The sequence below is a fragment of the Typopeltis vanoorti genome, chromosome 16, assembly GCF_054136105.1.
Source record: "Typopeltis vanoorti isolate ZY-2024b chromosome 16, IOZ_Tvanoo_1.0, whole genome shotgun sequence".
Taxonomy (NCBI): Eukaryota; Metazoa; Arthropoda; class Arachnida; order Uropygi; family Thelyphonidae; genus Typopeltis; species Typopeltis vanoorti.
The window spans coordinates 56,361,407-56,387,317 of record NC_143564.1 but is presented as its reverse complement, the minus strand read 5'-3'; the positions used below and the strand labels follow the sequence as shown (position 1 = coordinate 56,387,317).

The window sequence follows — 25,911 nt, the reverse complement described above, 5'->3', positions numbered from 1 at the left end:
TTCCTTATCCAGATTGTAGCAAGATTCAGTCCACTTCATAGCCTTATACAAATTGTTTGGTATCCTTCCATTCGATGCGAGCTCTACTTCTTTGTCTTGTTTTCTCGATACTGCTTCTCAAATCTATCAGGAATGCATCTATATTGTCCAGAAATGGATTGGAACTGAGTAAAGTTTGAATTCCATGTTTTGAATAATCCCACTTCATTGCTTTTCAGCCAGTTATGATATTTTTTTAGGATTCCAGTTTTTATGACTAAATATTAGTGGGCGAGAACAGATGTATCGATCAATATACGTTCAGCTAAGTTTTCTTTAATGATTTCCCTTATATTAGTAAATCATCTGTTACAAGTATTTTGTTTTTCATCTCTTCGTTAATGTTTTCATTTTAGATTTCATATACCCTATATACTCCCTTTGATTTCATATTTAGAATTTCATTTGTAATTTATAAGAGAGTTTGTATATATGGGTTTCAGGTCCGATTCTCTTGCTTTTATTTATTTTATTTTATTTTATTTTTTGCTTGCTTTTCTTATAGATAATCACAGCTTTCATAACATTTTTCATGGCTTAAACTGATCAAATATTAACGTACACGCTTTGTCTTTCTTCTCAGTTCAACTCATACTCAACATTATTGTCCCATGGGAATTAGCCTTTTGACATAGGAATGTAAAAAAAAAGTTATATTTATCAGAATTGCAATATTTACCATGCTAGTGATTTAACAACGCGTATACTTCTTTCATACATTCTGTTGAAGAGTGCAACTTTCATCTCTCTCTCTTGTCATTTCTACCTGTTCGACCCCCTCTTCAACAGCTCTTTGCCACCACCTCACTTGATCAAGGTATAGATTTCTTAATTGACCTTCCATTTCATATTTTCTAGTTTTCTTCGTTGTCTCACACCTCATGTTGCAGTTTTCATTTTGTCTTTTTGAATTTTCGAGAACCCAGAGATTCAACCACTCATGATAAGTGGTTGAATCCTAATTTGATTAAATAGGTTAATGTATTAATTAATTGACACGATGTCATTACAGTAGTTCATGGTGACCATCCATAATTAGTTTGCGTTCGTATGACTTCCGCGTTTGAGATATAACTCGTATGATTTCCGTGTTTGCCAGGGTGGTGACTTCTCCATCCGTCATTTCCTTTGCTATCGTTGAAAAGAAAAAAAATCGAGGAAGATATACAATGGTTTTCCGTATGCTTGTCACATCACCACACCTTTTGACGTCAGCCTTGTCTATAGCATTATGAACTCGAACCTCTTATGTCATTTGTTTTCCTCTTCAAGAGATGTTAAGTATTTTTTTTTTAAATGTTTACACTCTTTGAAAAAAAAGAGAGAGAGAGAGAGAGAGAGGGAAATTCCATCACTTTTGCAATACCAATATTGTGTCATTGGTATGATATAAATAGAGGCGCTCATACACCTTGATCATAACACAAACGGTATGACGAAAGTTGATGACAGTGGTTTCTATCTCTAAAGCCCTTGCATTTGCTACAATTCTTACAGGCAGTTGGTGCCACTGCAATATCCTGTCCCTTAAAGGCAGCATCCCTAGTTTAATTAGGCTTAGCAATATAAGGAAAAATCAATAATAGAAATGGCCAAAAGCAGCTTTTGGCTAAAACTCTTATGACACGCATTGTTATGACTAATCAGCGAGCTATATTGCGAGTCCATTTCTTTCAAACCACCCGTCTGTGTTTAGGATCGTAAAATCATTAGCTCGTGGATTAATTAGCATTGTCACTTACAACATAGTTCTCCCCTCTTTTTTTTTTTTTTTTATAATGGTAATCTCATGCACGAAAGCTATAGTACGTGATGTCGTTGGTGAGTAAGATTTAAATAAGTGAGAACCATCCTGAAGCCAAACATAAAATTCACGTCTCTATGCTTCCAGTGTGAGCCACTAGACTGAACTATTCTACTACTAATACTGTTAGCAATGACTTCATGACTGATCATTTTTTCGTAGAATGAAATTGTCATTCTACGACAATTTCATGAAAACAGTATTTCGACAGCAGTATTCAGAAGACCCTTGAACACTTACGACAGTAATGAAGGCCGTGTCAACGACAGTGCTAGTGAAGAAGTCCAGAACCAAGTTAAATGTAAGTGAACTAAGTACTGAGAAGAACAGTAGATTGGTTGCAATTTACTTGACTGCCATTATTATGAGTTTTAACTGTTAAGAATGTGAATCTCCCTACCGAAATTCGAGAAGCACCCTAACAGCAGCAACAGTAAAAACCATTAATAAAAATAATGTCAGTGAAGTAGCCGTTTCTAAATTGCAGCCAAACTTCTTTCAACAAAATAAACAAATGACTGAGCGAAACGATGAGTAGTAAAAGGCATGGAAAATAACTTTCCTGGACTGTGTCTTATCTCATCTCTCTCTCTCTCTCTCTCTCTCTCTCTCTCTCTCTCTCTCTCTCTCTCTCTCTCATACACACACAGTTTTCATTAAAACTATAAAAAGACTTTTCAGATATCATTTTTAGTATCTGTAAATATAAATGAAAAATTAAAAAAATAAAGAAAGGGAAGAATTGTAACGCTTCGTCACTTAGCAAACATTGCCTGACTTCACTTTTTGTTCTCGTGTTGTATATAGATAAACAAAACAATTAACTTTGATTATCTTCCGATTAAAGCTTTTGTCCTTCGCTTGCTTAAATGGTAGCTCTACATAGAGATTTGTCTGCATGCTAAGCATTATGCTGCCGAAGGTCCCAAGAAAAAATAAAATATGCTTTGACTTTTGTTATAGCTATAGAAAAGTACGCTATAACTGCGGTCGGAAACAGACTAACTAACATTTGGTTGGTTTCAGCGAAGGAAAATAAATGCCTCATTCTTAACTGAATTTGAAAAACCCTATTAGCGTGTTTTTTTGTTTTTTTCCCCCTCTCTTTTTTCAGGCACTTCTTAACAGGTGGCATCGGTCAATCAGTTTTGGGTGACTATATGAAATACAAAAACGCACATGAACTAATATATAGTATCTAACGGTATTATTTGGATATCCCAAACTTACTGCAAATGTAGCAATATATAAATGACTCACCGATACAGATTAAATAATTCGAAGCAGGGTGTGAAGCATGGGAAAATGAGAAACCATGCGTTAAAGGTAGTGTAGCCAAATGCCACTTTCCACGTACAACATCCAAAATCAGCCTTTTAGAGCGTAGATGAGAGGCAGACAACAGTGATAACAAACTAAGTAAATCATAATCTTTGGCACTGGACTTGGCAAGGCATGGCTTACGAAGTCCGACTTTGGTTATTGTTGTTATTTCAGAATACGGTCGAAGCAACTAAGGCTGTTAGGCAAGTGTGTTATGTCTCTTAGGTGCGTGTGTTCTTCTGGCCAGTTTGACGGGATGAAAAAACCCGAGTTGTTCATCCCGCAAACTGGCTAACTCACTTTCAGCTGAAAAGCATTTCAAGATGTTCTTTCGCGACTTAGACGTGGTTCATATCTGAGTCTTTCTAACCAAAGGGCATCATAGACCCGACTTAGTTACGGAGGCTCCCGTCTTTTGTAGACCACTATTTAGTAAGCTCCTTTTAATGACAACCAAAGTTTCTCTTCAATCAAGATAAATTTTTACATAGAATTTTAAAGCCACAATTCTAGGGATCGTACTGCAGATACTTGCTAAGAAATTATATTCTTGTATAATCCTTTACCCAAGGGTAAGCAAACAAAGTTTTCCCGTGAAGTATCTTTACGACTAGGCTACTTTGTACAATAGACGATGAATTCACATCTGTCGCCTTAGTATCCATAATGCAAATCGAATTTCCTTTCGGAGGTGTGTCTTGTTATGCACTGTGGGAAGGATCACTACCCAGACTAGTTTCGACCTATATTGAGGTCTCATAATGAATAGCTTATAGACGTCTGAAAGGGAGTGTGCTTTGCATTATGGGATACCCAGGGCAATCGATGTGAAGTCAACATACAAGAAACCTAGTCATGAAGATACTTCATGCGCTGACTTTGCTCACACTTGGGTAAAAGATTAAATAATAATCTAATTTCTTAGCAAGTATAATTTAGGGATCGTAGTAGACCATATAGAGATCAACAACAACTAATCCCACCAATGACGATCGCAGAAACTCATAAGATGAGTGTCACGTTACTCAGTGACGTGAACAATGTATATCTGATGGATATACATTGTTCTTCAGATGCAGTCTGTGCCTGGACACTTTTTCTAGAACGTTGCACCCTTTAACATTATGTCACATAAGGCCAATAATGGTCATGAAACCCTGAATACTGCGACTTTAATTATCCTATTCCTAGTAATTCTGATTTAGCTGTGGTAATGATTCTCCAGAATACCCGATTCTACTATCATCCAATACATTTGCGATGTCTGGGAGTAAGAAATCAAAATTTTATATTTTTAAGACGTCACCCAATAGTTTTCCTTTGAAAAATCTGATTTCATTTCGCAAACAGGCAGTTTGCGAACCGACTTTATGAGGTGGAAGATTCGGGGACAAGGAGCGAATGGCACTATCTTCTTTCACCTCTCAATAATCAGCAGGAAAAAAGTTCAATATATATATATATATATATATATATATATATATATATATATATAAACATAGAAGAAAGGGAAGGTTGCTAATATTCCTCACCACCTCTGGAAATAAATACATAAATAAAATCTGGATTCGCCACAAGTTAGTGGCCTGCCCCCCCCCCCCCATGTCTATTGTTCTCCATTCCTTTCTTGTTCACTGTACCACATCTATTTTGAAATGCTGTATTAAAAAGCATAGCGGTGAAAAATATTAAAACTCATATGGTGATCAATTAAAAATTATACTTTGAATCAGTATAAATGAGGGATCGCTTAATGAGATTATCTATAATCTCATCAAGTAGAGTCAGACTTCACATGCATGCCTCAATACATAACGCAATGGTGACATCTACCATTTAACGTCTGGGCAGTTTCTCTCTCTATCTCTTTATTTTTACAAGAGCACATGCGTATCATTATTCAGCCATCTCCATGAAGTCCTTGGACTCGACTACACTAACTCCCAAGCAATGCGTAGCATATCTCTTATTAATCTCATTCATTGACAGTGCACTCATTCCACCCGCTCACTACTCCAAGCAATTAAAAAAAAAATAAAAAATACAGTCCTCATACCCTTCCCGACTACGTACATTCTTACTGATTGTCAAAAGGTGATGACTCCTTGTTCTGTTTTCTACTGCCATTTATTGATTTTTTTTTTATCCAACAAAATCCCATTCGTAACGGATATGTTTCCATTATACCTCTACTTTTTATTGCCTGTCAAATTTTGTAATCCGCAAAGCTTCATTCAGAAGACTTTCCGGACATGACTCTTGGTTACCCACCTTTGAATCCTGTTCATTACTTCTATATTTCCACAAAACACAGGCGACGAAATCCTCGCACCGTTCAAATATTACTATATCAACCTTATGAAGAGACAAATCCGTACTTGTCAGTCGATCAAGCTAATGTGTCTTTCTATTTTCAACATGCATTCTTTGCTCTGTTTTATCCATTTTCGCAATGTAACACGTGAATTAGTCTCATGGATAGCAGTAAGCTTTAGTTGGAAAGACCTAGACTGTAATCCCTTCTAGGATATGAAGAAACCGTTATTTTAAGCGCTTTTCAACTGAAGTTGAGTTAGCCGGTCTGATATGGTGATGACAGGATACTTCCATCCTGCAAGAAACTTGGATTTTTCCCTTAAAAAAAAAACTTCCAGAAGAACCCACTTAAAGTAAAAAAACATGCCATACTGGTTTCTTGTATTGCCTTTGTTGCTTACACCGGAATTGCATGTAACCAAAACCAATCCATCCCCAGGACTTCGAGTCCACGTCCATCTTTCGCAATCAGAGAAAGCGTCGGGTGCAGGATACTTCAAATAACCTTTTTCAAAAAGTCGTTCAACCTAAATAGTAAAGTAATGCATTCGCTATATTTCTATGTCTACTTTCTGAATCTAATTGGCAGAAATCGACTACAAGATTCGTGGTGAGAAAACGCAGTGCAATGCAATGTATCATATATAAGCGTGCAATATTTTTGAAGTTTTTTCCCCCTTCAAATCAATCGACAACGAGTTGATTATCGGCATCAGTAATGTATTAGATATTTTTCAAATTAGATTCCTTATCGTTGCGTGCATTATTAAATACTCATTTTCCTCCTGACCAACTGATATCTTAAACAATACAGTTTTAAAAATTACTTTTTGGCTTCAAAACCAATTAGTGATACTGACTTTCTAACCATGGTTTTCGTACGCCACTCATCGTGTTTACAGCATTTCATGTACTGCTGCATTGTAGATATAATGCTGCATTTCAACATTACATGAAAGAAAATTAAGTGAAAATAATGTGATCGTGTGAAATTAGAAAGTTAGAGAATCATTTATTAATAAATGTCGCTATTTATATTTATTTTATTCTTCAGATACTTCCACTTTCGAATAGCTTCTTCCTAATAACCTAATAATGCATATAAATTGAAGTCCAAGCTCCAGCCAGATCAGTGCAGTTTTTAAAATGCCCCCTCTCGATCTTTGTACTTCCCCTACTATGGTTAAATGGGATCCTCCACCGAGCAGTACGAGCCTGCACTCCCAGCTCCGCCTAATTGCTGCATACTGATCACAAAGGGCGGCACTGCCTGGGGCGCAACAGGCAACCGACCACTTTCACTGCCGCTAGAAAGTAGGTCACTAGGACAGGAACGCACTCGTTACGCTTGACAACAGATACACGTGACCGATCGACTGCATATTTCGTTATTTGGCGCCATCTAGCGTTATAAAAGATAGATACAAATAGCCTTGAAATGTTTTTATTCTAAAATAGACAAAAGGCATTGTTTGAAGGTACTGTAAAAAAGACATACGCATACGCAAGTAAAGCAGTATGTAGCAACAGTATGAATTGTCTTTGTTTCTGACTGAGAGTAACCAAGAAAACTTATAAAATTTGAATATACATCAGACAACTTTATATGTGCAGGCCTCAAATTATATGCAAAATAACTTCTCAGATTTCGAATTTCCATGTCGAAGTTTTTCTTCCCACGAAGAAAATTGTTCAATGGGCTTGCGTTTTTATTATTATTATTATGTTCTCGGTGTAATATAGCTGATTTAGCATATTGAAATATACTTAATATGATACACACAATTTGTAATGACCAATAGAAGTAATTTTAATGTTCTATACGGATTTATCTGCATTCTGAGAGTCGCAAGTATTTCACCATACCGAAAATCTTTCGGGTATAGCGAGAAATAGGCGGGGAAAGGACATTAAATTCGAACTCAGCTTTGAAATTCTCTTCGCTCTGTCCCTGGTTTGAAGATAGTAAATCAAAACAGTACAATACTAAAAAGCATGGGGATATTCGTAAAGGGAGTACAGATATGGGGTGTTCCAAAGAAAACAGGTAGACGGAATAAGATGAGCTAGTGGAAGGTTCCTAGAGAGGGGATAACTTGTTAGGCAGATTGCCTTCTTCTGTATATAGTCAAGAATTCTACAGAATAAAGGAGATTTTGTGTGCACTACCTGCAAATCTGAGAATAGTATTCTGAGGTGGTCAGATTGGGGATTTACAAAAATGTTACGACTTGAGCAGGAGAAGTAATTTGAACAAATTTGAGGCTAGGAATGTAATATTGCACCCATAGAAGAATGCTGTCACAACTCAAATATACATATTTTCAGGAGAGAGGAAAAACCAAATTTTAATTCAAAGTAGAATTGAGAGGAAGCTGTTGCAATTACAGTTTACAGTATTTGGATATAATGAAGTTTATAACGTTTCTTGAAGAGGCCTTCAGCAATTCTGTCAAGATTTGTCACTTAAGGATTACAGGACCACTCAGAAAATGATTTTTTGTGTTATGACAGTATTCTTCTAGGTTGTGCAATATGTTTATGCCAGGATAAGCTAGATGTGAAAGTCATTTCAGGAAGGAGAAATCTGAAGAGTAAGTGAAGAAGGTTCTTTCTTCTGGGTTATAAAATAATGATTGTGTTTCAATAGTGTTGAAATTCACTTGATTATCTTCAGCCGACTTGAAAATGATGAGGTCAATGTTTAAGACATACATTGTTATGAAGCTTGAATCACTTGAGTACTACAAGTTGAAAGTTTATTTTTCACTTGGTCAGACTATAATAAATTTACTTTATCCAAGTGTCTGCAAACAAAGTTTGTGCCTGAAAGTATCTTCAGGACTGGGGTAAAGTGGTACAACACTGGGCAACTCCTTGCAAAGGTGGAGCAAGCTACCAACACTCCTATCTCAGTATCTCCTATAATGCAAAACACAAATATAGGAGGAGATGACCTTGCTAATGCTTCTGCCTGGTATCTCCACTTGGGCCTGGCTTCCACTGAAGAGACCTCAATAAAGGTCGAAACTAGTCTGGGTAGTGGCCCTTCCCTTAATGCATAACATTAACATATCTGCAAGGAGATGTGTTTTGCATTATGGGAGATACTGAGATAGGAGTGTTGGTAGCTTGCTCCACCTTTGCAAGGAGTTGCCTGGCGTTGTACCACTTTACCCCAGTCCTGAAGATACTTTCAGGTGCAAACTTTGTTTGCACACACTTGGATAAGGGATTAAACTAAATTTATTATTGAGTAACACAAGAGTTCTCGAATTTTTCATCATTAATAAAATTGTGAATGGGAAATAAGGTAATTGATGTATAGGCTTGAGTACTGAATACTGAGGTGCCTATGCTGATTTAAAAAAATGTCTGATGAGAGAAAGCCATCCACCATGACACACAGTGAATGAATAGAGAGGAAGCTTTCAGCCTAGTGATGAAGGGCATGAGAGATACCATTAGACAATAACTTATTGAGGAGGCCTTGATATCAGACACAATGGGATGCCTTGGAAATATCATGTGAGCATCTCCAAATCTCACCATGGCATGTGTCCAAAGGTGGGTAAGGTTAGCAAGATTGCTGTAGAATGGAAATGGAGGAATCCATATTGATCACTACTTAACTGATGATTAACTTCCATTCCATTGCTGACTGACTAAAAGAGGACAGGCTGGATGAAGGCTTGCTACCATGCTGTATGGATAAATGGGTATTAATTCTGAAAAACAAGTTTTGAGCACAACTGGAGGAGGAATGCCATCAAGACAAGAAGATTTGTTAGTATTAAGACTAATCGAAATGAGGATTTTTCTGATATGCTTCTAGCAGAAGATCACAGGAGACATGCTGCGAGTAGGTCATGATATTGTAGGAGGTAATTTATCTTTTCATCTGCATGACAAATGACATGTCAAGAGGTCTTCCTTATCTTTTGGTGATGTTACCATTGTACCATCAGGTGGGAGAGAGGTAAACAAAAAGGGGATAGAATTTATGCCCACAGCGAGAGACAAGAAGGCTCATCTGTCAGTTAAGCAGGAAGTAAACTTACTACATTTGACCCTGATGAAGTCTGCTTTGGATTTGTTGATCTTACACTTGTTTCAGGCTATAGTTTATTAGACTGAGTAAGAAGGTGGTTTTTGGCTTGAGCAAAATGAATTTATTTATTTATCTAATCCCAGATTGCAGAGGCACAATTTTTTAGAGAATCAAGCTTTGATAGACGTCATAGTTTACAGGGGAGTTGGGGAGACAAAGATAATGTTCTCTCCAATAAGAATTATTATAGTTATTTGGTTGGAGTTGGGGTGTTTGGATTGGAAGAACAGAAACAGTAATCCTACAATGGAAAAGCAATTGACATTGATGGGAGGAGATTGATCAACGGAAGAGAAGATGTGAATAAGGTTGTGATCAGAACTAATTTAATCAGGTCTTATTTTTTTTGCCTTCTAAGGTAGCTGTAACTGTATTGGGCCACTTTTATCTTATGTCTTCTTTAGAATCTTTTTGTTTCCATTATTGATTCTAACACCAATTTTGCTGCTCTTTAACATTATCTGTTCAAACGAATTGTATGCCCTGAAATTAGTTCTTTTTAGATATTAATAATGATGATGATCAGCCTGTCTTTCCACCCACTACAGGATGAAGGCCTCTCCCATTGTGGGTGGGTTGGGTCTGCTTCTCCCATGGTGACCCAGTCCATCTTGGGAGTGCCTATATACTTGAATGAATGAATGAATGTATGAAGGTAGAAGACAATCACACATATCCATGCCTAGGTGGGATTCGAACCTGCAGCCTCTTGGCTGTAGAGCGGATACGCTAACCACTCGGCCAACCAGGCTGGCAAATATTAATAATATCAAGTTCTTTTCCAATATCTTCTCTTTTTAATATTTATTTCCTCATTTTCCTAAGGAGTCTCATATCTGTGGTTTCCAGCTTTTGATCAATTATTTATTTCTTAGTGAACTTTCAGATCATAAGCTAAAAATTTATTTGAACACCAGTCTGCAAACTGTTTGGAGTTTTGGCTGATTCCTCAGTTATTCTACATAAATTTATTCATTTGGCTTCTTAATGCTGCAAGTCTTGCTTCATGGTTCGATGTTCTGACATTTAATTACCATCTTAATAAAAAAGCTTGCTTGAGTCACTAAATATTTGATTGAATTTATTTAAAAAGACATCATCTGCATTGGGTGCAGGTCTGAAACATCTTTTTCAAATAGAGTTAATGTCACTTTCCTTTATAATGCAGCCTATATAGATTTTAAATAACAATATAGATAGTGTGCAGTCCTCTCTTACATATAAATTAACATAATCTGTCTGTATGTGTTCAAAGTTTGTTGACTTAAAATTTAAGTTTTTATTACACACTCATCCCTGAAAGGTTGTAAACCTATATGTATAAAGATTAGATAATCTGATCCAATAACTGTGTGCACTAGAGACAAACATGCTACTTTTCAGCAGCCCTCCATTAAGTAGGCCAGTGATCTCACAGTGGGCAATAAAATCATCTGTCACCTAAAGACATTCAAAAACATGCATGCTATAGCAGGATTCAAATGCGTTGTCTGTTGCTCACAAAGTGGAAATGCTATCCTCTTGTCCATCTAGACAGTACTTTATTTTAAAAGGAAATTTATATTGCCCTGTATCACCTTATTGTTTTATTGCTTTGAACAGTTTCTTTCTCTTATCACGTGACTCTTCGATAGCAACAAGACTTAGAGATTCTGTATTCCTATGATTTCTTGTCTTTATCTTCAAGCAAAAGTGTGATTATTTCCATTAATTTTTCTGAGCCTCTTCTCAGATGTATTTTACATCAGTCTTGTACAATGATTGTCAGATTCAGTTTTCAAGGATTCAACTTCTGACTTTTTCAATTATGCCCTCCCATTTGCTATTTGTTTACAACCTAATATGGATGGGATTGATATGAAAAATTATCTAGCGTATTTGTAAAAAAATCATTGCATACATGAACTTATTTAGCATTGCTGGTTAAATATAATTGTGGCCTTATAGAAAGACTTGAATAGATTGAGTGATTGGGCACGGAAATGGGGATGTGAGTTCAATGTTGCAAAATGTAAGGTTTTGAAATTTGGAAAACAAAGATGGGATGCAGAATTTATGCTCGGTGAGAATATATTGTTGGAGGTAGAGGAAATAAAATTTAGGGGACTCCACCAAAATTGTGAAGATAACACAAAGGCTTCTGGGAATGATGCAGAGGACACTGACATGTAGAAGTAGGAAGATTCTTGTTCCGTTGTATAAGGCTTTGATTAGGCCACACATGGACTATTGTGCCCAGATTTGGTCACCTGGTTTTCAGAAGGATGAAGAGATGTTGGAAAGGGTCCAAAGGAGACTGACTAAGATAGTTTCTTACCTCTGGAATGTCGAGTATGAGGAAAAATTGAGAAGATGTAATTTGCAGAGTCTGGTGGACAAGAGGAAGAGGGGAGATATGATAGAGACCTACAAGTTGGTAAGGGGTTGTTATAGGATCAATGCTGGAGAAGTTTTACAGAGAATAGTGGGAGATCAGGGGAGAACCAGAGGTCATCCCGGGAAACTGTATAAAGAGGGTGAAACTAGGGGAGTGAGAGGCAGGTTTTTTCATGCAGAGTTGTGAATGATTGGAATGCCTTGCCTGAGAATATGGTGTCTGCAAAGAGTTTGAATCTGTTTAAAACACGGTATGATGAGCTGTGTGTGTGTGATAAAAGGATCTTCCAGATGAGTCTCTGACTCCATGAGGTCTTGGGGTGGTAATAATAATAATCTATTTCATCTGTATTTTCACATTGTTTTACATTTCTGATATCAGTGACTGATTATTGAAATACTGCTTTGTTCTGTATATTGTGTCACATTGATGTGCTGTTCCTAATTTCACTTAATAGTTTTTTTCACAGTAATTCATTTCAAAAGCCCTTATCTTCAGTTTTTGTAGTCTCATAAACATTTCAGCAACTTTTATTTTATTTTTATATTTATGTTTATGTTTTATATTATATTTTATCTATTTTCTGCATATATCCTTCCTATGACTATTATATAACTACACTAATTTTAAGTTTTTTTAAACTTCTTGAGTCAATGAAAGGGATTTCTTCCCCTCCTATCCTTATAGACTTCACCACATGCTTAATTGGTTAATTTTGTCAATTTTTTATTTATTTTTTAACCATTTAAAGTGACCAAATGGTCTCTTTAAAAACTTTTTCTAAATTTTTATCATCTTAATTTCAAATTAATTTCCTGTTCCCTATAATATTTATATATTTGAATTGGTGGCTTGCATTTGAAAGCTGTAAAAATGTGATTCTTATTAAGAATCACATTTTTATCTTAAACGTTTTTCTTTTCAGTGTGATACTCATTTTGATCCTGTTCAGAACTAGATGAGCAATTCTTTTTTTTAGATTTTGTAGTTTTTTGTATCCTGAACCAGTCTGAAGATGTCAACAATAATGTATCAATAAGACATTTTTTATTTCTTGTGTATTCTCTTCCAATGAATTTATAGATTTAGGCATTCCCATTTTTTTCAAAAATTTCATGTGAAAGGTAATAACAGAATAATGATAGTTAATAATAAAATTACTACACTCAAGGTTAAGATGTGGGAAGGAGGAGGAATGGTGATGAGAGTTTTCAGACAGTAAGATATGAGATGGAGGTAGAAAGAGATATTTATATTCATATAGAGATATTCATCTATGCCTTTCATATTATCTTTCTCTGCAGTGCGTGGACTGTTATAGTTGATGCTTTTTATATTCTTTTAACAACTGAGGATATCCATGTATTCTTTTATGCAAGCAGTTTCAATTTTCTTTCATCTGGTAGTATGCATGTAATAATTGAATCATCATGCTATAAATATTAAAGAATGCAAATTAGTCATAACAGATAAGAGTGTAGGAAATTTATTAACAAAATTCAGGCATTTTTCCTTTGTAATATACTTATGAAAGGATCATAGATCATATTTTTATGCTTTCCCTGGCCTAATTTTTCCTTTAGTGATGGAAAGATATACACATGAACTGATGCAGATTTTTATGAGATATCTAAGTAAGGATGTTAAGTGCTGAAAGGTAAACCAGGTCAAGGACTTTTCTTGTTAAAGAAAGGTTTACAGATAAATGCAAATCATAAAGTCATTTATATATCATAAAGGAGGAGTTAAAAACAAGATAAGATATTTTTTTTTAAAAGATTTTTTTTTTAAATTCTAGTTTCCCACTTTAGTTTTCAATGTAAATTTCAATTTAAGTTTCAGTGCTGATGAAATGCTAAATGGCAAGTTGTTCATCAAAAACTGCATATTTCTGATGAACAGCTTACTCACAATGAGGTTCACATCCTATTAAAGGTGATTACTATCCAAAATGACAAATTACTGCATACTACTTAATTTCATAATGCTTTTTTCAAGCTGAAGGCATCTTTTAAATAGATGGCATATAACAGATGGCAACCATCTAAATTACTGCATAATAATTTCTGGCATTTCTTTTAATACAATTTTAAATCACATTAAAACATTCACCACAGCATATTTTAATATGTATAATTTCAAGAGCCTACATAGCTGAGTCAGTACCAACAGTGTCCTTTGGTTGGAAAGACCTGGATTCAAATCCCATCTAGGATGTCAAGAACATTTTTTCAGGTCTTTCAAGTGAAGATGTTAGCTGGTGTCATATGGAGGTGGCATGCAACTTACAGACATAGTAGCAGACAATGCAAATATAGTTAACCATTTCATCATAAGCATTAAGCAGGTTTCTAAGATTCCAAGTTACTCTTGGTCATGACAGGCCATCGAGCCTAACATGAAAAGGGAAAATGGGATATATAATTTCAAAAAATATATTTTTCACTAATAATTAAAAATACGTTTTTAGGAAAGTGCCTATCCAAACAAAATTGCCGAACAAATTTGTTCTCCAGTCATTTGGGTGATGATTGAAAATATTTACTTATTATTATTTTTTATTTAATTTTTTTATCATGCCATACATTTTTAGTACTGTGAGGTTTAAATAATCTGGTAAACCTGCTCTAGAGATCCATGGTACCTTTTCTCCCAAGCTACTTCAGGCAGCTACAGGATGACCAAAATTAAAGTATCCCTGTTTAAGGCCTTGTGGAGTGCTGCCCAGTGATCCAAATATCACGAAACTTTGCAGGAATACGTTGCATCTTGTGTGGAAGCAATATCTGAGAAAAAAAAGTTGTTCCAAAATTCGCCACCAGGAATACAGTATGATGTACCAAATGTTGATGTAGTAATTCTTCTGTGTGTGTGTGTGTGTGTGTGTGTGTGTGTGTGTGTGTGTAAGAAGGAGAAAAGTGACATAAGCATAAATAACATTTATTCACTTCCATTATGCATTCATGGGCTGTACTGTTCAATGTGCTGTCCTTCACAGTATGCCACAAAACTGCATCCCTTGCACAGTATGTTCAATGTAGAATACAACCGGTTGGAACTGATGTTGAACACATGCTGCTTTATGCTGTCTTGCAGCAGCAAGTTATCAAAGCTGATCCCAGGATTTCTCAAAGACAGGATTTATCCCATCTTTGAAAAATCCAAATCCCTAAAGCCAGAAGTCACAGGGGGGGGGGTCAGGAATCAGGTAAACAAGGTGGCCATGCAGAAGGAAGCACCCAGACCCAGCTGATCACTCCTGACTTCCATGAAATGTTCTCCAAGAATCTCCTGCACAGATCATTCGATGTGTGGAGCCCCCCCCCCCCCATCCTTCATGAAAATGACTGTATCCATGCACAGGCACTACTGTAGCTGTGGCACAACAAAATTGTTTATCATATCGCAATACCTCTTGGCAATAACTGAGCAGGTCACAGGACTCGACTGGTTAATGTCCTCAAAGAAGAATGGTCCAATGATAAACAAAGCTGTAAACCTGCACTAGACAGTAACTTTGAGTGAATGCAAAGGAATTTATGGGATTTGGATAGCCCATACTCGGTAACTGTGAATATTCACCGCTCTAAGTGAAAGTGAGCCTCATCTCCCCACAAAATCATCCATGGCCACACAGCGTCCAACTCAACTCAAGCAAGGAATGTTAAAGTGAATGTCAGTGGACTTTAAAAATTCTTGCAGGTACAACTCCTGAGTCATGGTTATCTTTGAATGGATAAAACTGCAGAAGGTTCCTTAGAATTTTCCAGGCAGTTGTGTAAGGCACATCCATGTGTCTTGATATAGCATGTGCACTGCAGGAACCAACTCTGTTATTCATGCCTGCTCCACAATGGCAGTATCAACTTCATTCACTTATTTTGAACTGATAGGTTTGCAACTTCTGCCAAGTTTAACTTCCAATGATTCTGTTTCTTCAAAATGACTAATCATTCATTGCAGAGGACATGGAGATAATGGACTTTGTCAACATTTGTTCAGATGAAATTTGTTGAGTGCAGTAACAGCATTGCAATTTTTTAGGTAGTACAGCTTCACATTGGGACAAGTGCCATCACTGTGGATGGTATTAACAACCAGAATGAAGAGGAAAATCTTGTGCCCATTTTTTTTATTTTTAAACCCTCCTGCCAAGTTATGTGATATGCAAATTCTATGCAGTTGGCATTAAAAGTGCAAAAATTCGCCACCAAGGGTACTTGGTGGCGAATTTTTGCACTTTTTTTTTTTCTTTCTCAGATATCACTTCTGCATGATGCACGATGTATTTGTGCAAAGTTTCACAGCATTTGGATCAGTGGATGCCACTCCACAAGGCCAAAACAGGAATACTTTAATTTTGAACCCTATACTAAGCAGGATGAGGTCTTGCACTAGCAGTGAAAATTGTCCACCACATAAAGACTTTCACAAACATTCATGTCAAAATATGATTTGAACCCACAGCATAATAGTTTGAGAGGGAAGTTGTTATTCAATTAGCCAAACAGGTAGCAGTTGTTAATTGGTTATTGAATTTTTGGAAGGGAAAAAAAAAAAAAAAAAAAAAAAAACACCTATATCATGGCAAAAAACCTAACATCTTCAGAAAATTTTTGGCACTCATTTTTCAAAACACTGCCCTAATATGACAAGCATCTGATGCAGGAATTAGCTACAATTTTCTAGATAAACTATACATATCTGAGTGTACTTATGACTGTGTCAAAAAAAAAAAAAAGTCATTCTGAATGATGATAAGCTAAGAAACTTTTTTTTTTAATATATATATTTGTTTTTCCTTATGCCTTCTCAGTGCAACATTTTATATAAATTTTCTTTTTGTGAAAAAATCATCAAACATGGAACATTCAAAAAGCAGTGGTATCATGGTATTCAAATCATTAAACTGAAATAGTCACTGATAAAAACATGGAAAGTCCAGTTGCTGATAAAACCTGGTTTTGTTGTTTATGCTATATTTTTGAAGATGGATAGTCAAATAAATGACTTGTTTATTGGAAATCCATTTCAGCTATCCATTCTCCACCTGCCACATCTTCAATCCTGTTATGTTTCCTAAATTCTTATATCTGGTAGATGTGCATGTATGTGTGTTCTGAGACTGGTTTGCTTGTCTTACTTGAAGGATCAAAAAAAAATCCTCACATTTGGATTTTTCCCTCATTCCTTGATTGTTTCTTCTGTCATCATTAACCCATTCTCAGTTGGAAAAAAATCTGTAAAATTCATCTACGATCTAACTGGCATACATATATATATGTATATATAGGGTGTCTCAAAAAAATGTATACACACTTTGAATGATCATAAAGTTGGTATTTATTATAATACAGTTAACTTTCACATTGTAATGTACACTACATAAATGTACTTTTCATCCCTCAATGTCTGTATTCAAACTGATGACCATCCTGGTCCAGGCACAGCTGATAACGTGCAGCAATGGAATTGCAAACACTGAGAATCATTTCGTCTTGTAGCTGGGTGTGTGTGTGTGTATATATATATACACACACACACACACACACACACACACACACACACACACAAGAACTTTTCAGACCGAGGGTGGTCTGAAAAGTTCTCAGCCTCGACCATAGATGGCAACACTATTGGCATTTTTTTTTTCTAAGTTGGTACATCTGTCATAAGCATTCATGTGAAATTGCAAGTCATTCTATCAAGTAGTTTGTTTTATACAGCTTACTGTATCATGCGGTTATAAAATTCTTTGTAAAAGAAGGTTTAATGCCAAACAAAATCCATTCGAAGAGGAGAAGAGTGCCCATAAAAGTTTATGGGCACTCTTCTCCTCTGTTTTCGACAATTAAGAAATGGGCTGCCGAGTTTAAATGTTGCCGTACCAGCCTTGAAGATGATCCACATGAAGGATGTCCAAAAAGTGTAACAACACCTAAAATCATTGATCAATTGCACAATATGGTACTGGATGACCGGCAAGTAAAAGTGCATGTAATTGTTGAGACTATAGGCATTTCAAAAGAACGTGTAGGATATATTTTGCATGAAGAATTGCATATGAAAAAGCTTTGTGCAAGATGGGTGCCACGCTTGCTCACAGCATATCAAAAACTCACTCGCATGAAAATCTGTGAACAGTGCTTGTATTATTTTAACAAGAATAAAACTGATTTTGTGCATCGATTTATTTCTATGATGAGACTTGGATTCACCATTACACACCAGAATCCAAACAGCAGTCAAAACAGTGGACAGAAGCTGTTCACCGCCAAAGAAGACAAAGTCTGTTTCATCAGCAGGAAAGGACATGGCATCAGTGTTCTGGGATGCTAAAGACATTTTGTTTATTAATTATCTTGAAAAGGGTAAAACAATAACCGCGGAATATTATTACGATCTTTTGACTAGACGAAAAAAATCGTCTTTCATCGGGACAATGCACCTGCCCACAAAAGTGTTTTGGCAATGGGAAAATTAAAGGATCTGCACTATGGATTGTAGGAACATCCACCCTATTCCCTAGATTTTGCTCCCTCTGACTTATATCTCTTCCCAAAACTAAAACTTTTCCTTGCTGGTCAGTGTTTTTCTTCGAATCAAGAGGTGAATGCAGCTGTAGAGGGATATTTTGCAGAGATCTTACTGAGAACCACTACAGGCACTTGAGCATTGCTGGAATAAATGTATTAGTCTTAAGGGAGATTATGTTTAAAAATAATTTTGAAATTAGAAATTAGTTTTTTCATTGTTAGGTCAAGAAGTTTTCAGAAGGAGTCTACAGAAAAAGTTTTACACAGAGGAAAGCACATTTTTATCAATGTGTTGCACAGTTTAAATTTAATTTTATCATTTTACTCTCTCTGTGTGTGTGCACATCATGAAAATTAGGAAACAGCTACTGCATTAGAGTAAAACTTTAGTTTAATATAAACCAAAATAAACACCGACGTTTCGACCTTCACATGAAGGTCATTATCTGGAGTATACATATATACAAAGAAACAAGCTGCATTACAATCTATATGTTATGCTAAAGTTACTGATCAACTGTTAAAACTATTGGCCTGACCTCTGGTGAAAAAAAAAAAACCTTACTACATCAAAGCTAGAGTCCTGTTGTTATCTGTTAGGTTACAAAATTAAATTAAGCTGGAGAGCAACACACACAAAAAAAGAAAAATATTACTTATATAAGTACTGTATACATATAAATTACAACAAACCAGTATGGATAGTGGCCAATGAAAGCTGAAAATTTGCTTAGAGTCCTAAAGTGGTTTGCTTGACTCTAAGCAATTTTTCAGCTTTTATTGGCCACTATCCATTCTAGTTTGTTGTCATTTATATGTATACTTATATAAGGGTTTTTTTTTTTTTTTTTTTTTTTTTTTTTTTTTTTTTTTTTTGTGAACATGTTCCTCTCCAGCTTAATTTAATTTTGTAACCTAACAGATAATAATAATAACAGGACTCTAGCTTTGACTTTTTTCACCGGAGGTGAGGCCAATAGTTTTAATGGTTGATCAGTAACTTTAGCATGCCATGTAGATTGTAGTGCAGCTTGTTTTTTGTATATATGTGTATACTCCAGATGGTGATGACCTTAATCCAAAATATGGTAAGAATTGAAACATTTCTGGAAGAGCATGTGAGACCTAATATTTTCCATTACATCTTCTTTGCATTAATAGAAGCTAGCAGTACTTTGTATATCTTATGATGCCTTTCCTTCAGGATTATTTCATCTTTCTCCACACAGAAACACACACACACGCACGCACACACACACACAAAAAATAAAATAAATGAAAATATATCTCCACAGTAATCAAGCAGTACATGTAAGCCTGGTTAGTACAGCATTGCAGGTTGTCTTCTTAACTTACAGCATTCAGTTATAAAATTAAGTTCCATAACTGAGCTTGTAGTGACAGCACACTATATTCCCTTAAGATAAGTGCTTTTTTTTTAAAATTAAAATAAAGCTTTCTTGTATACAAAGGGATATCAAAGTCTCTAAATAATAATAGTCTGTTAATTAGTTGATTGCTCATAGCAAGAGCAGTGAAGATCATAGAGTGTTTTGTGTCTGTAAATTACACAATCTTCATGACATGCGCTGGTATATATATGGAAAGCAGATGACTTCACATACTTGATGAGAAATATGTTTTGCCATTGAGAGTTCTCACGTTGTCACCTTTTCACTGATGAGACCTAAATAAAGGTGAAACCTAGTTTGGGAAATGGTTCTCACTCTTCCTTCACAGATAGCATGTTCCCTATGAAGAGAATTTATGCTGTGTAGGTAGCTTTTTTTTTTTTTTTTTTTTTTTTTTAAGGAGGTCTGGTGTTAATAATAATATTTCATACACAAACTTTGCTTATGTACAATATTTATGAAAACATTGATATAATTTCTTGTCTAGTACAATGAACTAGTTTTATCTATTTTTCTTCAGATATTTGAAAGAGGATGTTCTTTGTTCTAATTATTGAGGATTTGAATCCCTAAGTTTTCTGCTGAGCAGGCTGCTAAAGAAGCAAATTTTGAACTTCTTGCAAACTTGTATGATTTATCTTCAAGCATTAAAAATTACTATCCTACAGAATATTTTAAAAAATTTGGAGAAGAGCACTATCAGTCAGATTTTTTTCAAGTCAAACCATTGTATCAACTTCCTCTATGGCTTTCTTTATTACAGATTCTTTGGTATGAAATTTCTTGGTATGGGGAATTATTGTTCATTGATTAGCTACATTTCTGTGATACATTGTTATCTGAATGTGTAATATTCTGAGCTGTCACTGACTCAGTTTGCAAATTCCTACAGTGTTTGTTAGTAAATAATTCATGTTCAGTGAATTTTCAAATAACACCTTAATTAAAAAAAAAAAAAACACCCCATCACATTAGAATTAAATACGGTGTGAGATATCTTATCATTTAGCACTGTAGTATTATATTCAAAATGTGTCAGAATAAAATAATAGTCAACGCTCACTATAACAAACCCATAGGGATCGCAGGAATAATTTGCTATAGTGAATTTCTTTAGTATAACATTTACCTATGGGACTTTTCAGTAGTTTGTTATAAATGAGCATATTTATTATTAGTGGTGTTTGCTGTAGTGAGAGTTAACCATAGTATCTAAATTTAATAATTATGGTCCAGAGCATTAAGACTCGATTAAATTTTTATTCAGAAAATTCAGATATTCTTTATTTATCTATATATATATATTTTCCAGGTTGATGACCAGATGAAAATACTCCAACATTCATGGAGTGAAATGTTGATCCTTGATCACATTCACCAGAGGTTACATAATAATTTGCCCAATGAAACAACACTGCCTAATGGTCAAAAGTTTGAACTTCTTACTCTGGCCTTATTGGGAATGCCTTCCCTTTCTGACCAGTTTCATCGTCTCACAGCCAGATTACAAGAATTAAAATTTGACCATCTAGACTATACATGCCTGAAATTTCTGCTGTTGCTCAATCCTGGTAAGTTTGTTAGCTAATGTTATTATGCAATTTCAGTAATGAATATTTGATAATGTTAAGTATGTTCAGTAAGTAAATGTAAGCATTCATTTTCATTAATTCAACTGGAAATTTCTTATATATAGATACAGGACTTAAAACGATTAAATGTAGTGTAATCACTATTTACATAACATTATATTATTTATTTTGATAACAGACATCACATGTTTTTCTGATATTATAATATGATTATCATTTCTTGTTGCATACTGTCAAGGGATGTACCGACTACTGTGATGGTGGAACACAATTTAAATTTTTACTTGTTTTCTATTATATGTTGTCTTCTAAGTTAATCTGCTATTTGTCATTTAATTTGGTGAGTGCTTATATTTCTGTCATATACAGTGGGTGATCATATTATTAGAGCCACCTCCATAAATTACAGTAACAATTTACACTTTAACCAGTTATAATAAACAAAAACCTGGTCACGGAGCTCTTTATATTTTTTTATTAAATAATATGTTTACTGATTTTAAATATACAGTTGACAAATCTGTACTGTTGGTTTTATAATCTGTCATATGGATGCCATGCTTAGATTCTCTTAGATTTTATGCTTAGATTCTCAGCCACTGCTTGACAGCCATCTTGTTCAGTTGCTTTCTTTTGTTTATAAGTTATTGAGGTTATTCAAGCATTTTAATTACTTTTTGGAGTATTCTTATAATATTTTGATGGTAAGTAGTTTATTTCAAGATTTGTATATGGTTTATAAGGTGTTGTATTGTGTTATTTTATGATTTTTTTTATTCTTTTCTTGACAGAGTGCATTTTTACCATGGGCAAGGCCAAAGATCTTTTTCCAATGAAAATTACAGAAATAAAAATGCTCTTAATGAATACCAAACATTTTCAAAGGTAGATAGCATCAATTGCTAATGTTTCACGAGCATCAGTGGGCCGAATAAAAAAAAAAAAAATTGATGCAAATATTGAATTGGCACTGAAGCGTTTGAAGAAATGTGGCTGAAAAAAAATTACCATCCCACAGGATTAAAGAAAAATTAGAGATATTTGCATGGAAAACAGGAAGGCACCTCAGGGGGTTCTTACAAAAATGATGCAGGATGCTGGCATTAAGATATCAGATATCTTTAATGACAGCTTGTTGACGCATCAAAGACTTGGGCTTGAACAATGAATCAGGATCAGTACATCAATGTACTGGAGACCAAGATGCTACCCCAGGTACAGGAGTGGTTCCGGAATAACAATTTCACATTCATGCATTATTCTGCTCCTTGCCATAAGGCAAAAAAATTAACAAAATTCCTGAATGACAAAAAAAAGTCAAGGTTCTTGACTGGCCTGAAAAGTCACCGGATCTCAACCCCCATCGAGAACCTTTGGGAACTGATGACGCAGGAAATTTCCAGGGAACTTGTCACCAACAAATGCCAATTAATAGAGTGTTTGATTGATATGTGGCACAGGAATGAATCAATAAAATTAAACTGTGCCAAATGCATAAAAAGTATGCCAAAAGAATTGAAGGAGTAATTGCAGCAAAAGGCAGCATTATCAAATATTGACCTCATAATTCTTTCTATATACATTTTTCTTTAATTATATAAGCATACTTTATCATTTTTTAAGTGTATCATTAGAGGACTAATTTTAATAAAAACAATTTGATGTAAAAACATTGACAGTGTGGTTTTATTTCTACCCGAAACTCGCAAAATACCTTTTTCGCACTGTGGCTCTAATAATTTGATCATCCACTGTAAAGTAATGCTTGCCTTTTGATCTGTCTTGGGATTCCTCCAAGTAGTGTTTTCATTGGCTCTTTTACTTTAATGCTTGTCTTTTTACCTTACCAACTTTGGATTAGCTCTGCATACATTGTTGAATACTAATGCTTTCAAGTTCCTTTCTAATAATGTTATTTTTAATATGATTTTAGCATTCATGATTTTGTTCCTTAACCTTCTTAGGAAGGTTAAGGTAACCCTTCAGGGAAAAGAGGGAGTAGCTATAATATTCAATGCAAAATATGAGGATAATCTTCTTGAATGGCATGCAATATCATGTAGAGTGATGTGGACAAATATCAGAATGGGGAACTAGACATTGAGACTTATTTGTGCCTATGGTTCCATAGGATAAAATAGAAGAATTCTTTGAGGCATTAGAGAAGGCAGCTGGCTCAATGAAAAAGGAAAAGTTGGTTCTTGTTGGAGATCTAAACAGTAGAGTAGGAAATGATTACCGGACATACAGAAATGTTTTGGGAAAATTTGAAGAAAACTGTAAAGCTAATAATAATGGTAACTGCTTGATTTCTGTTCAAAACATGGATTAGTTATTACTAACACCATGTTCCAACATAAAAATGTGCACGAATTCACATGGAGAGAAGATGCAAGAAATAAGCCAAATCTCATTGACTATGTTATAGTTGATAGCAATGTTTTCCCACTGGTTCAGGACACAGGAGCATACAGAGGATTTGAAATAGGAAGTGATCACTATTTAGTTTTGAACAGGATAAAACTGAATTTCATATTCAAAAGAAGGGTGTGTAAGAAAGTTTTAAAACAAATCAAAGTTAAGCAGCTTTCAGAGGTGAATTGTAGACTCAAATACACAAACATCACTGAAGGAAAAAAACAAGAACTAAACCTTGGAGATTCAGTGACAAATCCTGGCAAACACATTGATTGATTCAGTTGGAGAGGCATGTGGTGAGGTCTGTAAGGATAGGAAAATTCTTACAATCCCAACTCCATGAGTTGTTACTCAGGAAATTAAAAAGGCAGTGAACAAAAAGAAGAACGTATATCAAAAGTTCATGGCAAATAACTGAGCTTGTACTCTTAGAGAATACAGAGAAAAATGTAAGATGAAGCACTGTGTAAAACTAGCTAACAAAAGTCATGGGAAGACTTTGGTAACAACGTAGAAAAAATATCAGGAAGGTGGCAGAATATTCTGGAGTCTATTGAAAAACCTTAGAAATGGAGGAAAAAAGTACTATAAAAGGAATCAGAGATGGTAAAGGTGAAATGAAAACTGAAGATAAAGATATTTTAGATGTCTGTAGTAATTACTTTGAAAAACAGCTAAATGAAACAAGCGGTGTCAGCATGATTGGTAGAAAACTCCCAATAGGAATGCAGTCAGAAATATATATTATTATTACGTGACACCTCCAGGAATCCAAAGATTCACGGAGGGAAGGTACCTACTCTACAACTCTCTCTCTTCACTACTCAATCCACCAACTACAACTACACCAATGACATCTACCGCCTGCCACCACCACTAGTATTTTCACAGACAATCACAAACATCTATGACCATGGCAGGATTTGAACCCGCAGCTTTTCGCTGAAGAGTGGATATGCTAACCACTCAGCCAACCAGGCCAGCGTATCCATACTTGAAGTAGAGAAAGTCATCAAAAATCTGAAATGTTAAAAGGCAGCTGGAGTAGTTTAAGTGGCTCTCATATTCACTCTCCAACTGACATGCTGTGGGTACAAATCCCACTGGAAGCATGTTTGTTTTGTCCTTAGGTGGTAGATGAGTTTCATTGCTTGGTGGGAAACCACTGCCACACTTACTGGATGCCTGAAGTGGCTTGTAGAAGTTCCATGCTTAGTTTCTAGAACAGGATTTCTGGAGCATGTAAAAAATACAAAAATAAATAAAGAAAAATTATAAAAAAAACCTTAGCTTACAAACAGTGTCAAAATACTATATGTTTACGACTGTTTGTAGGTGGAAAACACATTAAAAAATTCATCTCTTCATTGTATTAATGTTTATTCACTATCATCATGATCATTGATTTCTTGACATGTGCTCTCAAGAGGTGTACAGGATACTAAGACAGTATTACATGATTCATTTTACATTATTCCTAATCTCTTATCCACAATTTTCCTTCATTTCTAAGCTTTTTGAATACACAACATTTTGCCACCTTCTTGATATTTGCCTTCTATATCTTCACCAGTCTTCCCATGATTTTTATTTAGCTACTTTTACACACAGCTTAGCTCCGTTACATTTTTGTCTCTATTCTTTACAGCATCTGCCAACTTATTTGCTAGGAAATTTTGGTATGCTTTCTTATTTTCATATGTATTCAAATTTTTATAGAGGTACACAGCCAGTAAGCAGACTCTTCTATGGGCATGCTTGCAATTACTGTTAAGTACTTTAAAAAAAAAAAAAAAGTGAGAAATGTATATGAATATATATATTTACAGTACTGTACTTTTTTTTGGAGGGGGGGGGGAGGCAGTATACATTGGTAAGGTGTGCCAGCACTTTTGTTACCAGCAATGTGTGACATGTGGGTGTACTTAGAAATTTCTAATATTCATTAATTTTTTACACCTTTACCTAGTATGCAAATAAGTT

At 35.1% G+C, this 25,911-nt stretch overlaps 1 protein-coding gene across 1 annotated transcript in view; it reads left to right on the top strand.

Annotated features, from left to right (window-relative positions):
- LOC150098035 (nuclear hormone receptor FTZ-F1-like) overlaps window positions 1-25,911 on the top strand; it is a 333,419-nt gene that overhangs the window by 278,886 nt on the left and 28,622 nt on the right. The window contains exon 4 of the mRNA XM_090406144.1: window positions 21,231-21,489. Within this exon, the coding sequence (XP_090262270.1) occupies window positions 21,231-21,489 (259 nt within the window). The remainder of the gene's footprint in view (window positions 1-21,230; window positions 21,490-25,911) is intronic.